The sequence below is a fragment of the Gavia stellata genome, chromosome 33 (assembly GCF_030936135.1).
Source record: "Gavia stellata isolate bGavSte3 chromosome 33, bGavSte3.hap2, whole genome shotgun sequence".
Classification (NCBI taxonomy): domain Eukaryota; kingdom Metazoa; phylum Chordata; class Aves; order Gaviiformes; family Gaviidae; genus Gavia; species Gavia stellata.
This window is the reverse complement of record NC_082626.1, coordinates 3042744-3059271: the sequence shown is the minus strand read 5'-3', so window position 1 is coordinate 3059271 and position 16528 is coordinate 3042744. Positions and strand designations below refer to the sequence as shown.

General features: G+C 71.6%; 2 protein-coding genes across 3 annotated transcripts; one reads left to right on the top strand and one right to left on the bottom strand.

The window, feature by feature from the left end:
* Nucleotides 1-1474: 1474 nt before the first annotated feature.
* MTX1 (metaxin 1) lies at nt 1475-6089 on the bottom strand. 2 transcript variants are annotated; one of them, XM_059832309.1, is made up of 8 exons: nt 6009-6089; nt 5824-5893; nt 3633-3712; nt 3386-3478; nt 2782-2964; nt 2520-2596; nt 1926-2080; nt 1475-1846 (listed from the first exon to the last, which is right to left on the bottom strand). In XM_059832309.1, the coding sequence occupies exons 1-8, from the start codon at nt 6087-6089 to the stop codon at nt 1620-1622; spliced, it is 966 nt and encodes a 321-aa protein (XP_059688292.1). In that variant the 3' UTR covers nt 1475-1619. The 2 variants fall into 2 exon arrangements, with proteins under 2 accessions (XP_059688292.1, XP_059688293.1); XM_059832310.1 differs by having other exon boundaries at nt 2782-2850.
* A 951-nt stretch (nt 6090-7040) lies between these two features.
* THBS3 (thrombospondin 3) lies at nt 7041-16351 on the top strand. Its single transcript, XM_059832356.1, has 23 exons — nt 7041-7137; nt 8171-8377; nt 8563-8819; nt 8922-9024; nt 9270-9296; nt 9616-9698; nt 9809-9860; nt 9946-10094; nt 10298-10438; nt 10624-10701; nt 10785-10937; nt 11065-11175; nt 11286-11393; nt 11628-11787; nt 11903-12021; nt 12164-12216; nt 12402-12595; nt 12671-12849; nt 12958-13006; nt 13179-13375; nt 13458-13630; nt 15919-16058; nt 16293-16351. The coding sequence occupies exons 1-23, from the start codon at nt 7041-7043 to the stop codon at nt 16349-16351; spliced, it is 2889 nt and encodes a 962-aa protein (XP_059688339.1).
* The last annotated feature ends 177 nt before the right edge of the window (nt 16352-16528 follow it).

Genomic DNA, 16528 nt, shown 5'->3' with positions numbered 1-16528 from the left:
AGGGCAGGGGCCAGAAGCTGGCAGGGACCTGGTGCCGGCAGCAGCCAGGACCCGCAGCCGGGATTTAGCGCGGAGCCCCGATGTCAGCAGCCCCGGCTTCTCCTCCGGGCCGGAGCAGGCGGACGTGTGCTGCGGTTTCTCCTGCCGGAGCAGCCATCAGCCCCCCCCCCGCCTCTCCACAGCTAATGGGAACCGGGAGCGTCGGGCACATACTTCCCGAGTGACGTTATGGGGGAGCAGGGACGGGGGGGGGGGCTGCACTGAGTCATTCCCCTCCCGGTGGGGCCCCTCAAACTGGGCCAATGTGGGGGAGGCTCCGCAGCCGGCCCCGGCACAGCACCGCGGCTCCACTCTCGGCACAACACGAGGGCCCCCGGCCATCACACCCATGCAGAGGGCACATGGGGCACGTGTCCGGGGAGCTCAGCCGGGGGACGCCGGGCACAGCCAGCCCCCAAGGGCACCCGCAGCAGCGGTGTCAGGATGCCGGTGGCAGCGGCAGCCGGTGGCCAAACAAGCGAGGGTTGTGTGCCGCCCGGCAGCCGGTGCGCAGGCGAGCCTGGCCAGACGCCGCTTTTCCATTTGCGCGCTCGTAAACCGGCAACGGCCAGAGGAAACCGCGGCAGCAGGGCCAGCCCCGGGGCTGAGCCCCACACGGGGTGTCCCAAGGGGGGGACCGCGGAGCTGCTGGAGCACACGGTGCCTGGGCGGCCACCCCTGCGCCCCGCTCTGCGGCCCACGTGCCCTCGGCCGCTGCTCACGGAGCCACGCTTACCGCGCAACGTGCTTTTGGCAGTGCCAGCTGCGAGGAACTCCCCATTTCTGGCAGGCGCGGAGGAATGCAAACAGAGCTGCCGGCGCCGGAGGGATTCCTGCTGCAGCCGCAGCCGCTCGCCACCCTGCTCACACCGCTGTGGGGAGCTGGGCTCCGGGTGTCCCTCCAGCAGTGGGGAGCCCTCGCGCCCTCCCGGGCTGGGGACGTGTCCTGCCGAGGAGCCCGGGTCTCCTTTGCTGCTGGCCAGGGACCATCCCCGGCCGTGCTGCGGGTCTCGGGGGAACCGGCCTGGCAGCAGCGTGGTGGTTGGGGGACCGGCCCCACAGAACCTACAGCTTGCTCTGCCTGGCAGCTGGAGGGCAGGGATGCCACATGGTGGGGGAGACGGAGGGCTCAGCCCCACAGCTGCCGGAGAAAGGATGGGGATGCTGCTGAGACGCTCAGAGACGCTTTCAGGAACCTAAAAACCCCCAGGTCTCCCCTTCGCCCCATCCCCAGAGAGCCCCGAGGCTGGGGACGAGGGGCAGAGCTGGGGGAAGGACACGGGGTGCGGTACCGGGGCTGAGCAGGACAGGCAACGGGGCAGCACATCAGTGCCCGCCGCAGCGCTCCAGCCTGCGCAACTGGGGAAACTGGGAAGGGCCCTGAGCTTGCTGGGAGGACGAGAGGGTGCAGGCGGAGAGAGGGAGGTTTATTGGTGTGGCAGGCGCGCTCCCAACGGCGAGGGCTGCGATTCCTGGGGGGATGCAGAGCGGAGCACCCGCAGGGAGCAATGCTGCCAGGCTTCCGGCGTAAAAACAGTCAGTTCCAGGGACCGGAGGAGGAACAGTCGCGCAGCAATTCCTTACTCCTCCTCCTCCTCTTCCTCCTCCTCCAGGGTGATGGGCTGGCGGCCAGCCGGCCCCGCACCACCGCGCTGGATGGAGACGATGCCGCTCAGGAAGGCGTAGCCCAGCATGGCCGCCAGCCCCACCAGCACCGACAGCAGCTGGTTGCGCCGTTTGTGGGGATCCTCCTCCGTCTCGCCGCCGTCGGCGCCCGCAGCCCGCGGGGCACTGGCTGGGGGCTCACCTGGGGGGACAGAGAGGGGGTGTGGAGGGGGGACGGGTCACCCTGAGCCTGCGGGACGAGGCGGGGGGACACATCTCACCTCCGTCCCAGGGGAAGTAGAGGCTGAGGATGGAGGTGCAGTAGTTGCACAGGTTCTGCAGGGACTTCAGGTGCTGCTGCAGTTTCCCGTTGGGCAGCTTCGCCTTCAGGAGCGGCGCCAGGCGGCTGAAGACGAAGGCGTCGAGCGAGGCCGGCCTGGGGTGCAGAGACCTGCGACTGGGTCACGGTCCCTCCCGCCTCCTCCTGCTGTCCCCACCCAAAGCCACCTCGACACCTCGGCCACCCCCAGCCCCCTGCACCCCAGGGGACGGCAAGCGGCTCCTCCTCCTCGGGAAGGCTCTCTGCTTCCAGCCCCCGAGGTGAGGACGGGAGGGGAGCGGGATGAGCCCATCCCGGAGCAGCTCCGCTGGCTCAAACAGAGAGGGGGAAACACGCCGGGGCCGGCGGCAGCTCCTGTGGCCTTAATTCCTGCCGCCCGCGTCGCTCCGTGCTGCCACGGACAGCCCTGTCCCCTGCGAGCCTGTCCAACCCGCAATGCGACGCGCAAGGGCTGCAGGTTCCCTGCAGCTGCGGGCTCCGGGTCCTGCCTGAGCGCGGGACCAGGCCAGAGCACCTTCTCCCTACGTCCACCTACGAGTCTCCGAAGAAAAACTTCTGGGAGCCGAGGCGCTGGGACAGGAGCGTCAGGCATTCCCGAGCATCCCGGTAGAGCTGGAGAAGGAGGACAGAGGGTTGTCACCCACCCGGCCACGCGGCAGACTGCAAGGGTGCTAAGGGGAGCGGGAAGGGGGTGCTCAGCCAGGGTGAAACCCAGACCCCAATTAAGATTTTGGGCTCACGTGGGTCCCTCTGGGCACCCGCCAAGGACCTGCCATGCCCAGACCACATCCCCTCACCTCCTTCTCCAGCTTCTCCTCATCCTCCATGTAGCCGTCTCCCCACATGAGCTGCAGCCGCTCCAGGTGCTGCTTGTGCATGCAGTTGGGTAGGAAGAAGTTCAGGGGGAAGGGAATGGTTTCCGCGTACCACTTCCGCGTGTGCTCCACGTAGTTCTTCGCGTCCACCCAGAAGGTGTGGATCTGCAGCGGAGAACGATCCGTGCCCAGGCCGTGGCGCGGCTGGAGCCAGCGCAGCCCTTTGCCGTGGCGGGCGCCATGGAGCCCGTGCCCGGCGTCGCTCACACCGGCACCATGTGCCTGGCACAGAATTGGCTGCTGCGGAGACCGCGAGGGGCTGAGGGAGCATCAGGGTCAAGGCCAGACCCCAGCCCTGGCTGCACAACCCACCGCTGCCACACAAGACCCCCCCAGCACCCCGATCCCCACTGCTGATGCTCCAGGTCCCTGGGATTTTGCTGCCTGCAGCGTTCTCTGGCTCTCCTGGCAGGTGGGCGCACACCCGAGCCCGCCGGCATCGCTCCAGGGAGCGGATCCAGTCCTCGGCGAGACCACCTTCCCCGTGTCGGCATCCCCCCCGAGATGTTTCCGCAGGGAGACCCACCAGCACCGGCAGCAGTTTCTCTTCCAGCAGGGACACGAAGGCCAGCGTGTCCGCCCCTTGCGTAGCCGAGAGGTCGTAGTCGGCGTTATACTTCTGCAGCGCAAACGCAACGGGCGTGATCCGGCGGGGAAGCGGCAAATCCCGCCCGTGCCTCTTGGGCGACCGGGACAAAGCCCCCTCCTTCCCAGGGGGGCTCCGGTGCCCTCCAGCCCGGGGCAGGGGGTGCCCCTCGCCCCCCCCCTCCTACCTGTTTCCTGAGGTGAGTTATGATCTGCTGGGTTTTGGAGATGGTGCCCTCGTCCCGTGTCTTCAGCGCAGGCAGGCGCCCTGAGGGCAGGGAGAGGGGTGGCTGCAGGCAGCGGAGCCCGGGGTGCCACCCCGCCGCGGGCGAGGGGCGCAGGGGGGGGCTGTGCCGGGGTGAAGGGCCCCCACGCTCGGGGAAGGGGGTGCGAGGCGGAGGAGCGTGCGGCGGGGTGGGGGGAGTGTAAGGTGGGGCAGGGGGGCAGAGGAACAGGAGGGGCGTGGGTGAGAGGATGAAAGCTGTGTGTGATGGGACACGGGGAGCGTGCTGGGACAAAGGGGGTGCAACGGGGTGAGGGGGGCGTGCAGTGGGGCAGGGGGGTGCAATGGGGCGAGGGGGGTGTGATGGGCTGAGGGGTTGCAATGGGGTGAGGGGAGCATACAATGGGGCAGGGGGGTGCAACAGGGTGAGGGGGGTGCGCAATGGGGCGAGGGGTTGCTATGGGGTGAGGGGGGTGCAATGGGGCGGGGGGGTGCGATGGGGCGGGGGGGTGTGGTGGGGCGAGGGGTTGCAGTGGGGTGAGGGGGGGGCAATGGGGCAGGGGGGTGTGCGATGGATGAGGGGTGTGCAATGGGGCGGGGGGAGTGTGCAATGGGGCAGGGGGGTGCAACGGGCCAGGGGGATGTGATGGGGTGAGGGGGGGGTGCGATGGGGGTGCGATGGGGCGAGGGATTGCAGTGGGGCAGGGGCTGCAATGGGGTGAGGGGTGTGTTCAATGGGGTGAGGGGGGCGCGATGGGGCAGTGGGATGCAATGGGGCGGGGGGATGCAATGGAGTGAGGGGGGTGCGATGGGGTGAGGGGGGATGTGATGGGGCGGGGGGGTTGCAGTGGGGCAGGGCTGTGCGATGGGGCAGGGGGGCGTGCGATGGGGCGGGGGGGGGTACGATGGGGTGAGGGGGGGTGAGATGGGGGGGTGCGATGGGGCGGTGGGGGGATGTGATGGGGTGGAGGCTGCGTTGGGGTGAGGGGGGGTGAGATGGGATGAGGGGGGTGCGATGGGGTGAGGGGGGGGCACGATGGGGTAAGGGGGGTGCAACGTGGTGAGGGGGGTGCGATGGGGCGGGGGGGTTGCAGTGGGGCAGGGGGATGCAATGGGGCGAGGGGGGGTTGTGATGGGGTGAGGGAGGGGTGTGATGGGGTGGGGGGGATGTGATGGGGTGAGTGGGGTGCGATGGGGCGAGGGATTGCAGTGGGGCAGGGGGGTGCAATGGGGCGGGGGGAGTGCAATGGGGTGGGGGGAGTGCAATGGGGCGGGGGGCTGCGATGGGGCGGGGGGGTGCGATGGGGCGGGGGGGGTGTGATGGGGCAGGGGGTTGCAGTGGGGCAGGGGGATGCAGTGGGGCGGGGGGGGATGCGATGGGGTGGGGGATGCGATGGGGTGAGGGGTGTGATGGGGCGGGGGGTTGCAGTGGGGCAGGGGGTTGCAATGGGGTGGGGGGCTGCGATGGGGCGGGGGGGGTTGCAATGGGGCGGGGGGGTTGCAGTGGGGCAGGGGGGTGCGATGGGGCAGGGGGGCTGCGATGGGGCAGGGGGGTGCGATGGGGCGGGGGGCTGTGATGGGGCAGGGGGGTGTGATGGGGCGGGGGGCTGTGATGGGGCGGGGGGTTGCAGTGGGGCAGGGGGATGCAATGGGGCGGGGGGGGATGTGATGGGGTGGGGGATGTGATGGGGTGGGGGGTGCGATGGGGCGGGGGGGTGCGAAGGGGCGGGGGGGTTGCAGTGGGGCAGGGGGCTGCAATGGGGCGGGGGGCTGCGATGGGGCAGGGGGGGTTGCAGTGGGGCAGGGGGCTGCGATGGGGCGGGGGGCTGCGATGGGGCGGGGGGGTTGCAGTGGGGCAGGGGGCTGTGATGGGGCGGGGGGGTTGCAGTGGGGCAGGGGGCTGCGATGGGGCGGGGGGCTGCGATGGGGCGGGGTGGTTGCAGTGGGGCAGGGGGGTGCGATGGGGCAGGGGGGCTGCGATGGGGCGGGGGGCTGCGATGGGGCGGGGGGATGCAATGGGGCGGGGGGGGATGCGATGGGGTGGGGGATGCGATGGGGTGGGGGGTGCGATGGGGCGGGGGGGTTGCAGTGGGGCAGGGGGCTGCGATGGGGCGGGGGGGTGCGTGCAATGGGGCGGGGCCCGGCGGGGCCCTTACCGGAGGGGCTCCTCCAGGGGCTGCTGACCCGGTGCACCTTCAGCGGCGCCCCCGTGAACCGCGCGTACGTCTGCAAGAGAGGGGAGCGGCGGCGGGAGCGGGGGCTCGGCCGGGCGGGACTCCCCGTCCCCGTCCCCGGCCCCGTCCCCGTCCCCGTCCCCGTCCCCGTCCCCGCCGCCGCTCACCAGCACGGCCAGGCAGTCGGGGTCCACCGAGGGCAGCCCCCAGCCCCCGGCCCAGCAGAACAGCTCCATGGGCGCCGCCATCTTCCCGCCTGACCCGGAACCACACGGCCCGGCCCCGCCCCCTCCGCGGGGCAGCCCCCGCAGCACCGGCCCGCGGGGCCGCCCCGCCCGTTTCCACGCCGAGAGCGCAGGGGCGGGAGGGAGGACACCCCCCCCCCCCCCTCCGGGGGGAGGCTCGGGAGCCGCCCCCGCTCCGGCCCACCCCGTCGCCCGGGGCCGCGGGGCCGGGCCCGTTGTTATGGCGCCGGGGGAAACAGGCGTAAACACGGCCCGGGCTCCGCGGGCCGCCCGCCCGCCTTGGCCGGTGCTCAGCGGGGAGAGGCCCGGTGGGACCAACCGGGGCGGGCGCTGCCCGCGGGGCACCGCGCTGCCGCCGCCCGAGGGCGCGGCGGGGGCTGCCGGTACGACCCCGCTCCCTCTCCCCGGGAAGGAGCTCCCGGGGTGACCCCTCCCGCTGCTGCGGGGCTGGGGCCGGGGCCCCGACCGCCGGTTGAGGCCGCTGAGCGCTCTCCGGGCGGACCGGCCCCGCTCGCCGCTCTCCCGCCCGGGAGCACCGGCCCGGGGCACCCCCGGCAAAGCAGCCCTCGGCTGCCGGCGCCGGTCCCCGGCTCCCCCGGGCTGGGATGCTCCGGTGCGGCTGGAGCGGCTCCGGCTGGCGAGAAGGCGGCCCCAGACTGCCTGACCTCCCGGTGAACCGGCGCCTGCCACGCTCGATTGCCGTCAGCGGGAGCCGCGCCGGGGGCGGGCAGCGCCGGGGCGGCCGGTGGGGTCCCCCGCAGCCCCGGGCCCGCCGCTCGGCGCCCCCGTTTCTCTCCGCCGGCGGGGCTGCGCCCGCACCGCCCGCCGGGGTCCCCGGGATGCGCGCCCGTGATTGACGGCTCTTTGTTTCCTCCTCGCCGGCAGCGCCGGCCCCTCCCCGCTCGCTCCACCCCGCCCCGCCGCGCTCCGCTCCGTACCGGCGGCACCGGCGGTATGGGGGCACCGGCGGCCGCGGGGGGCCCGGTGCTCGGCGCGCTCCTGGCGCTGCTCCTGCTGGGCGCCGCCGGTGCGGCTCGCCCCGGGCTGCAAGGTAAGGCTGCCACCGGGCCGGGCCCCGGGGCGGCGGCGGGGCGGCCCCGACGGGGCTCCCGGCGCGCTGGACCCCCCGCCCGCCGCCGCGGCCCCGCTGCCCGGTCCGGGGCGGCTGACAGCGGCTCCGCTCGCCCTGGGAGGTCTGGGCTGCGGGCAGCGGGGGGACAGAGGGACATTCATCCCCGCAGCTCGGGGCGGCCGCCGGTACCCCCCGGGGGCAGCTCGGGGCAGGGAGCCGCCGGCCCCGCCTGGACACCGGTCGCGATGCCGGCTCGGGACGGCGGGAGGGCTCCGGTCCCGCCGCGTGGGTCAGCGGGGGCTCCCGGGGTCGCGGTGCGCGGCTGGGGCTCTGCCCCGGGGCCGGGGCTCCTCCCGGTGCGGTTGCACGGGGCAGGCGGGTAGCCGAGCGGCGGCGGCGGGACCGGGCTCTCCGTGCGCCGGGCGCCGTCCCTCCCGGGGCTCCCGGTCCCGCTGCTCCGCGCCCACCGGGGTCGGCCCGGGGGGGTGGGGGGGACACGGACCCCGCGCTGCCCCCGCAGCTCCACGCGAGCTGTGTCCCCGCTCTGCTCGCGATCCCGCGGGGCCGCACCGGTTCGCCCAGCCCTGCCCGCCCCGGGATGCTCGGGACCGGTGCAGCCGCCCCCACCGGGAAGCCCCGACTGCGGAGCTGGGGAGCAGGGCAGGCTCCGGGCCGGGGACCGCGCTGGGCCGCCGGTCCCGCCGGTGACGGGGGGGGGGGGGGGCTCCGCGGGTCCGTCTCGGTGGCGCGGCCGCAGCGCTGCCGGTCCTGGAGCGCCACCGCGCGGGGCCGGGGCCGGGCGGGGCCCGGAGCCCTCGGGGCTTCCCCGGTCCCCCCCACCCCCGGGGGCCCGACGGTCCAGGGACCCCATCCCCCCCATCCCCTGGGTCTGACCGGGCTTCCAGCGGGGCGGGCAGCCGTACCCAGCACCCAGCACCGGGCACCTCCGCGTTCCTGCGGCCGGAGCTGCGGCTGCGGGGCAGGATGCGACCCCCGCGCTTGGCTCCCGCAGTTATCGACCTGCTGATGGTGAGCGAGGCGCGGCAGATGGCCAGCGTAACGCACAAGATCCGGATGGAGCTCCTGACCGTTAACGACGTTTACCTCCTCTCCACCTTCCGCCTGCCCCCCAAGCAGGGGGGGACCCTCTTCGGCCTCTACTCCAAGAAGGACAACACGCGGTGGCTGGAGGTCTCCGTGGTGGGGAAAATCAATAAAGGTGGGTGCCTGCTGCGCGGGGACGTGCTGGCCCTGGCCTTGCCGTGATGCCCCGAGAGAAACGGAGACCCAGTTCCTGCCGTCTGCGCGGCCCGCTGGGGAGGGCGGCGGGATGCCCGCCGGTCCCGGGGGGCTGCCGGCGCTGGCGGGGGGAAGATCTGACAGCCCCTTCCCGCTCCTCCGCAGTCCTGGTGCGTTACCTGCGGGAAGACAACAAGCTGCACTCGGTCAACCTGCAGCACGCGCACGTGGCGGACGGGCAGAGCCACACCATCATCGTGCGCCTGAGCGGGCTGCGCGGGGACATGCTGAGCGTGGAGCTCTACGTCGACTGCAAGCAGATGGACTCCAGCGTGGGGCTGCCCGAGCTGTCGGAGATCCCGCTGGGAGAGGTGGAGTCCATCGAGGTGCGCACGGGGCAGAAGGCCTACCAGAGGATGCAGGTGAGTACCGGGAACCCCTGGGGGGGCCGAGACAGCCCGTCCCGTCCCCTCGGGGCCAGGCAGAGCCCCCCACGTCTGACTGCGTCCCCCCTTGTACGTCAGGGGTTTGTGGAGTCGATGAAGCTGATCCTGGGAGGGTCCATGAGCCGTGTCGGGGCCCTGAGCGAGTGCCCTTTCCAAGGAGACGAGTCCATCCAGAGTGCAGGTACCTGCGCCGAGCAGCGCGGAGGGCTTACGGGGTCACCCGTGCGTGCCACGTGCTGCGGCACGTGGAGGTGGGAGGTGACAGCACGCCGCACAGAGGGGTGCTCCTGCCTCTCCCGGTCCAGGTGTCCCCACGCAGGTGGGAGCTCCTGCGCTGCGCAGGCGCTGATCAGGAGCAACTGTGCAAGGTGACGCTGCTGGGCTTTGATGGCAGCATTCGGTAATATCTCGTCTCTCTCCTTGCAGTGACGAATGCGCTGGCATCCATCCTGGGTAAGTCCCTGCTCTGCTTCCCCCTTGCCCTGGCGCGAGGGCCGCGGCAGCGTTTGGGGCTCCACGGAGGCAGAAAACCCTCCGCAGCCTGTCCCAGCACCCCAAGTGCCTGCGCGGGGCCCCAGGACGGGGTGGATCAGAGGGCGTGGGATGTGCTCCGGGGGAAGGGGTCCTGTGCGGACCAGGGAGGAGGAGGAAGGGCCGTCGGCTGTCTTGTTCTCCCGGTTCGGTGCCGGGGAGGGCAGAGCAGTCCCCAGCCCACGGCCCCGGGAGGCTGCGTCTGTCCTGGGGCTGACCTTGTCCTTTCTGCTCCTGGCAGGCGAGCAGACCAAGGCGCTGGTCACGCAGCTGACCCTCTTCAACCGGGTCCTGACCGAGCTGCGGGAAGACATTAGGGACCAGGTGAGGCGGTGGGGCGGTATCGGCTCTCCCCGGGCTGGGGTTTGCCCGAGAGCAGGGTGCCAGGCAGTACGCTGCATCCCCCTGACGCTCCGTGCTCTGCTGCCTCCCAGGTAAAGGAGATGTCTCTGATCCGCAACACCATCATGGAGTGCCAGGTCTGCGGTGAGTGCTGGCGAGGCTCTGCTCCCACCTCAGGTGGGCAAAGGGCCGCCCCGTCTCATCCCCTGCCCGGCCCTCCTCTTCTCAGGCTTCCACGAGCACCGCTCCCGCTGCAACCCCAACCCCTGCTTCAGCGGCGTGGACTGCATGGAGACGTACGAATACCCCGGGTACCGCTGCGGGCCCTGCCCGCCGGGGCTGGAGGGCAACGGCACACACTGCGCCGACATCGATGAGGTGGGCACGCGCCTGGGGCGGGTCAGCAGGCACCGCCTGGGCCCCAGCGCTGCCACAGCAGCGTGGGCAGATGACGCTTTCCCTCTCCGGATGCTTCCTCAAGCCGGGGAAGGGTCCCGCCGGGATGCCCCGGGGCAGCGGCCACCCTGATGTGCAGGACGCCGTGCCCGAGGGTGAAGCCTTTCTCACTCCCTGTGCCACAGTGCGCTTATGCCAACCCCTGCTTCCCCGGCTCCAAGTGCATCAACACGGCCCCCGGCTTCCGCTGCGAGCCCTGTCCCCGCGGTTATCGGGGCAACACCGTCTCCGGCGTGGGGGCTGACTACGCGAGGGCCAGCAAGCAGGTGAGTGCGATGCCACAGGACTTGGCCGGGTCCCCGTAGGCACGCTGAGCTGCTGAGCTGTGGGGATGGGTGGAGGATGCTGCGCTTGCCAGAGGAGAGGAGCTTTCCTGGGCAGGGCACAGGCATGGGCAGAGCTGCAGGCAGGGAAAGACCCCAGGTGACGGTTTCTTCCGCCCTGCTCGTAGGTTTGCACGGATATTGATGAATGCAACGATGGGAACAACGGGGGCTGCGACCCCAACTCCATCTGCACCAACACGCTGGTGAGCAGAGCCGCCTTGCTTCCCTGCCTGGCATCTGGGGCCGCTCTGCTCCCCTAATCCTGCCCCTGCCCTCCCTCTCCCAGGGCTCCTACAAGTGTGGTCCCTGCAAGTCAGGGTTTGTGGGGAACCAAACGTCCGGCTGCATCCCGCAGAAGTCCTGCAGCACTCCCACCTCCAACCCCTGCGACATCAACGGCTTCTGCGTGTTCGAGAGGAACGGTGAAATTTCCTGTGCGGTGAGCGGGGGACGGGGGCAGGAGGACGGTGAAGCGGGGAGGGGTGCGGGGGGTATCGGCAGGAGCAGCAGTTGGTCCTGCCAGGGCCCTTCCCCGCTTCCCAGCCCCTGATTTCCTCTTTCTTCAGTGCAATGTGGGCTGGGCTGGCAACGGCAACGTGTGTGGGCAAGACACGGACCTCGACGGCTACCCGGACGAGCCCCTGCCCTGCATCGACAATAACAAGCACTGCAAGCAGGTGGGTGTCCCGGAGAGGGAGGGCAGCGCCCTCGGGCTGGGGGAGCCCGTGGTGGGGCTGTGCTTCAGACCTCGTCTCCTCCCCGTCTTTAATGCTGCCTCTCCCTGCAGGACAACTGCCGTCTGACACCGAATTCGGGGCAGGAGGACGCCGACAACGACGGCATTGGGGACCAGTGTGATGATGACGCTGATGGCGATGGCATCAAGAACGTGGAGGTGGCTGTGGCAGGCAGGATGTGCCTGTGGCTCTGGGGGCCGTGCTGGGCAAAGGGCTCCTCCTCCCCTTGGCTTGGTGCTGCCACCCTCAAGATACTTCCCCCGGGGATCATCACGCTCTGGGATGGTTTAACTGGGCGTGCTGGAGACGTCCTCCCGCCCTGACCCATGTGGGACTATGGCCTCTTGTCTGCCAGCCACTGCAGCGCGGCATCCCTGTCCTCTTCCCCGCAGGACAACTGCCGGCTCTTCCCCAACAAGGACCAGCAGAACTCGGACACCGACTCCTTCGGGGACGCCTGTGACAACTGCCCCAACGTGCCCAATAACGACCAGCGGGACACGGACAGCAACGGCGAGGGGGACGCTTGCGATAACGACATCGATGGGGACGGTGAGCGGCTCTCGGGGCTGACCTGCCCGTGCGGGGCCGGGGCCGCTCGCGGAGCAGGGACGCTGTCACGCCAGGCTGGGGCGGGGAGAGCATCCACCCAGCGCTGTCCTTGCAGGGATTCCCAATATGCTGGATAACTGCCCCAAGGTGCCCAACCCTCTGCAGACGGACCGGGACGAGGACGGCGTCGGGGACGCCTGTGACAGTTGCCCTGAAATGAGCAACCCCACTCAGGTATGGCTGGGGCCAGGCAGCGCAGGCTGGGGCGGGGGGTCCGGGGCACGCAGGACCCTGCCCGGCGGGGGGGACAGGGGGTCCTCGGCTGGGCCCCCTCGCCCCGGGGTGTCCGCTGAACTAGGGCTCTGGTCTCCTCCAGACAGATATGGACAGCGACCTGGTAGGAGACATCTGTGACACCAACGAGGACAGGTGGGGACCGTGCTGCTGCGGGGTCACCTCCCCGTCCCGTCCTCTCCCCAGTCCCGTCCCTGGGGGCAGAGCTGGATTCCCGGCTCGGGGCCCTGGGAAGGGGGACAATGGGGTTTTCGGGATGTGGGGACACGGTGCCGGGTCCCTGGTTTGTGGCGCTGCCCTGACCCCGTTCTTGCTCCCAGCGATGGGGACGGGCATCAGGACACCAAGGACAACTGCGCTGAGATCCCCAACAGCTCCCAGCTGGACTCGGACAACGACGGGCTGGGGGATGACTGTGACAACGACGATGACAACGATGGCATCCCTGACTACACGGCGCCTGGCCCAGACAACTGCCGCCTCATCCCCAACCCCAACCAGAAGGACTCGGACGGTGAGCGCGGGGCGGGCGCGAGGAGGAACAGCCGCCGGGGCTCAGCCCGACCCTGACCGGGGCACGTGTCCCCAGGGAACGGTGTGGGTGACGTGTGCGAGGAGGACTTCGACAACGACACGGTGGTGGACCAGCTGGACGTGTGCCCTGAGAGCGCCGAGGTGACGCTGACCGACTTCCGCGCCTACCAGACTGTCATCCTCGACCCCGAGGGGGACGCCCAGATCGATCCCAACTGGGTTGTCCTCAACCAGGTGTGGGTGCTGCCCCCCGTGTTTCTGCGCTGCCGGGGTGGGGGCGGAGGGGGACCGGGAGGTCCCCAGGGCTGCTGGGGACGCTCCTCACCCAACTGTCCCCCACAGGGCATGGAGATCGTGCAGACCATGAACAGTGACCCGGGCTTGGCCGTTGGTAAGAGATGCTCTCCCACCCGCAGACGCCGTGGGGCAGCCCCCCTCCTCCCGTCCCCCCGTGCTCAGGGGTGGCGGCAGGTTCTTTGCCCCACGAAGGGGTGAAGGGTGGGCTTGGAGGGAGCCGGGGTGCTGGGGGAAGAGGGTTCCTTGCAGCGTTTGCCCGCCTGTAGGCTACACGGCCTTCAACGGGGTGGACTTCGAGGGCACCTTCCACGTCAACACTGTCACCGATGATGACTACGCCGGCTTCATCTTCAGCTACCAGGACAGCGCCAGCTTCTACGTGGTGATGTGGAAGCAAACGGAGCAGACATACTGGCAGGCCACCCCCTTCCGCGCCGTGGCAGAGCCAGGGCTGCAGCTCAAGGTGGGTGCTGGCCACCCTGTGCGCCGGGTCGGGCCCCCCTGACCGGGTTCCCCCCCCCCCGTGACACCCTGTGCACCCGCAGGCAGTGAAATCCTCGACGGGCCCTGGGGAGCACCTACGCAACGCGCTGTGGCACACGGGCCACACGCCCGACCACGTCCGCTTGCTCTGGAAGGACCCACGCAACGTGGGCTGGCGGGACAAGACGTCCTACCGCTGGCAGCTGGTGCACAGGCCCCAGGTGGGCTACATCAGGTGAGCGGGGGCCGGGCACGGGGGGCATGGGGGGTGCTGGGTTGGGGGCTGCTCTGGCCACGGCCTAGGGGGAGGGTGCTGGCCGGTGGGAGGGGGTCCAGTCCCTGGTGGGGTCCAGTCCCTGGTGGGGTCCAGTCCCGGTGGCACCACACTAGTGAGGGGATGCTGGCCGTTGGGAGGGGGACCACCCTGGTGGGGCCACCCTGGTGAGGAGGATGCTGGCCGTTGGGTGGGGTCCAGCCCCAGTAAGGGGGGGTCCAGCCACCAGTAAGGGGATACTGGCCGTTAGGACTGGGGACCCCTTCCCTGGGGCCACCCTGGTGGGGAGGATGCTGGCCGTTGCGTGGGGTCCAGCCCCAGTGGGACAACACCAGTGAGGGGATGCTGGCCATTGGGACTGGGGACCCCCTCCCTGGGGCCACCCTGGTGGGGTGGATGCTGGGTGGGGGTCCAGCCCTGGTGGGACCACACCAGTAAGGGGATACTGGCCGTTGGGACTGGGGCCCCCTTCCCTGGGGCCACCCTGGTGGGGAGGATGCTGGCTGTTGGGTGTGGTCCAGCCCCAGTGGGACAACACCAGTGAGGGGATACTGGCCGTTGGGACTGGGGACCCCTTCCCTGGGGCCACCCTGGTGGGGAGGATGCTGGCCGTTGGGTGCGGTCCAGCCCCAGTGGGACAACACCAGTAAGGGGATACTGGGGGTTGGGACTGGGGACCCCATCAATGGGGCCACCCTGCTGGGGGGGATGCTGGCCGTTGGGTGCGGTCCAGCCCCAGTGGGACAACACCAGTAAGGGGATACTGGGGGTTGGGACTGGGGACCCCATCAATGGGGCCACCCTGCTGGGGGGGATGCTGGCCGTTGGGTGCGGTCCAGCCCCAGTGGGACAACACCAGTAAGGGGATACTGGGGGTTGGGACTGGGGCCCCCCTCCCTGGGGCCACCCTGGTAGGGTGGCTGCTGGGTGGGGGTCCAGCCCCGGTGGGACCATACCAGTAAGAGGATACTGGCCATTGGGACTGGGGACCCCCTCGGTGGGGCCACCCTGGTGGGGAGGATGCTGGGTGGGGGTCCAGCCCCGGTGGGACAACACCAGTAAGGGGATACTGGCCGTTGGGACTGGGGACCCCATCAATGGGGCCACCCTGGTGGGGAGGATGCCGGCCGTGGGGAGGGGTCCAGCCCCGGTGGGGCACGGGCACGTTTCCCCTTTAAGGATCCCGTCGGGGCGGCCGCGGCGGGGAGCGGGGGGGGGGGGGGGGGGGGGCGCTCCGCGGGCCGGGCCCGTCTGCCCCGCCGGGCCCCCGCGGCCATTGTCCCGTCGCCATGGCGACCCCGCCGGCCGCCGGCGCCTTTCACATGCAAAACGCCCGACAAAGGCGGCGGGGCCGGGCCGGGGGGCTCCATCCCGGCCCCGGCGGGGGGCCCCGCTCCGGGGGTCCGGCCCCGGCGGGATGCCCCGGCCCGTTGCCTTCATCCCACCCCGGGCCCGGATGCCCCGTGGGGTCCCGGTGCCCCAGTGGGGTCCCGGTGCCGCCCCCCAAGCCCCGGGTCGCGATGTCCTGGTGCCCCGGTGGGGTCCCGGTGCCCCCTCCCCAAGCCCCGGGCCGGGATGCCCCGTGGGGTCCCGGTGCCCCGGTGGGGTCCCGGTGCCCCCTCCCCAAGCCCCGGGTCGGGATGGCCGGTGGGGTCCCGGTGTCCCCCCTCCGGGATGCCCGGTGGGGTCCCGGTGCCCCCTCCCCAAGCCCCGGGCCGGGATGCTCCGTGGGGTCCCGGTGCCCCCGTGGGGTCCCGGTGTCCCCCCCCCCCAAGCCCCGGGTCGGGATGGCCGGTGGGGTCCCGGTGTCCCCCCTCCGGGATGCCCGGTGGGGTCCCGGTGCCCCCTCCCCAAGCCCCGGGCCGGGATGTTCCGTGGGGTCCCGGTGCCCCGGTGGGGTCCCGGTGTGTCCCCCCCCCCAAGCCCCGGGTCGGGATGGCCGGTGGGGTCCCGGTGTCCCCCCTCCGGGATGCCCGGTGGGGTCCCGGTGCCCCCTCCCCAAGCCCCGGGCCGGGATGTTCCGTGGGGTCCCGGTGCCCCGGTGGGGTCCCGGTGTGTCCCCCCCCCCCCAAGCCCCGGGTCGGGATGGCCGGTGGGGTCCCGGTATCTCCCCCTGCAAGCCCCGGGTCGGGATGGCCGGTGGGGTCCCGGTATCCCCCCCTCCAAGCCCCGGGTCGGGATGCCCGGTGGGGTCCCGGTGCCCCGGTGGGGTCCCGGTGCCCCGGTGACCGGCCGTGCCCCTCCCGCAGGGTGCGGCTGTACGAGGGCCCGCGGTTGGTGGCCGACTCCGGGGTGCTCATCGACACCACCATGCGCGGGGGGCGGCTGGGGGTCTTCTGCTTCTCCCAGGAGAACATCATCTGGTCCAACCTGCAGTACCGCTGCAACGGTGAGCACCGGGGACACCGGGGGGGGGGGACACCACCCCCCCCACCCCCCCGGCGGGGACACCGGCGCCGCACCGGGGCGGGGGCCGAGAGCTGGCAGAGCATCTCCTCCCTCACCCCTGCGCCGGGGGTCGGGCCGTCGGGGGCCCCCGCTTTACCGGGGCTTGACCCCCCCCCCCCCCCGCCTCCTCCCGCTTTACCGGGGCTTGACCCCCCCTCCCGCTCTCGCCCCGCAGACACGATCCCCGCCGACTTCGAGCCCTTCCGCCGGTTCCTGCTGGAGGGACGCGAGTGAGCGGCCGCCCGTACCCCACCCCCCACCCCCCCCAGAGGACTTTGCACTGCCGGTACCGGGGGCGTGCGGCCGGGAGCGGGGCCCCCGCGGGTGGCGGGGCCGCCCCCCCGGGGTTGGGTCCCTGCCCCAAGTCCGGCCATAAAGTTTTGAGTGTTTTCTAGCCTGCGCGCCCGGTTC

Bases quoted from the DNA above. Each gene is read 5' to 3' on its own strand.
- THBS3 (XM_059832356.1), top strand. From the start codon at position 7,041: ATGGGGGCACCGGCGGCCGCGGGGGGCCCGGTGCTCGGCGCGCTCCTG. The intron at 7,138-8,170 runs GTAAGGCTGCCA...TGGCTCCCGCAG, and splicing joins GGCTCGCCCCGGGCTGCAAG to TTATCGACCTGCTGATGGTG. The intron at 9,699-9,808 runs GTGAGGCGGTGG...GCTGCCTCCCAG, and splicing joins GGGAAGACATTAGGGACCAG to GTAAAGGAGATGTCTCTGAT.
- MTX1 (XM_059832309.1), bottom strand. From the start codon at position 6,089: ATGGCGGCGCCCATGGAGCTGTTCTGCTGGGCCGGGGGCTGGGGGCTG. The intron at 3,479-3,632 runs GTAGGAGGGGGG...TTTGCGCTGCAG, and splicing joins TAACTCACCTCAGGAAACAG to AAGTATAACGCCGACTACGA. The intron at 2,965-3,385 runs GTGGGTCTCCCT...TCTCCGCTGCAG, and splicing joins AGAAACTGCTGCCGGTGCTG to ATCCACACCTTCTGGGTGGA.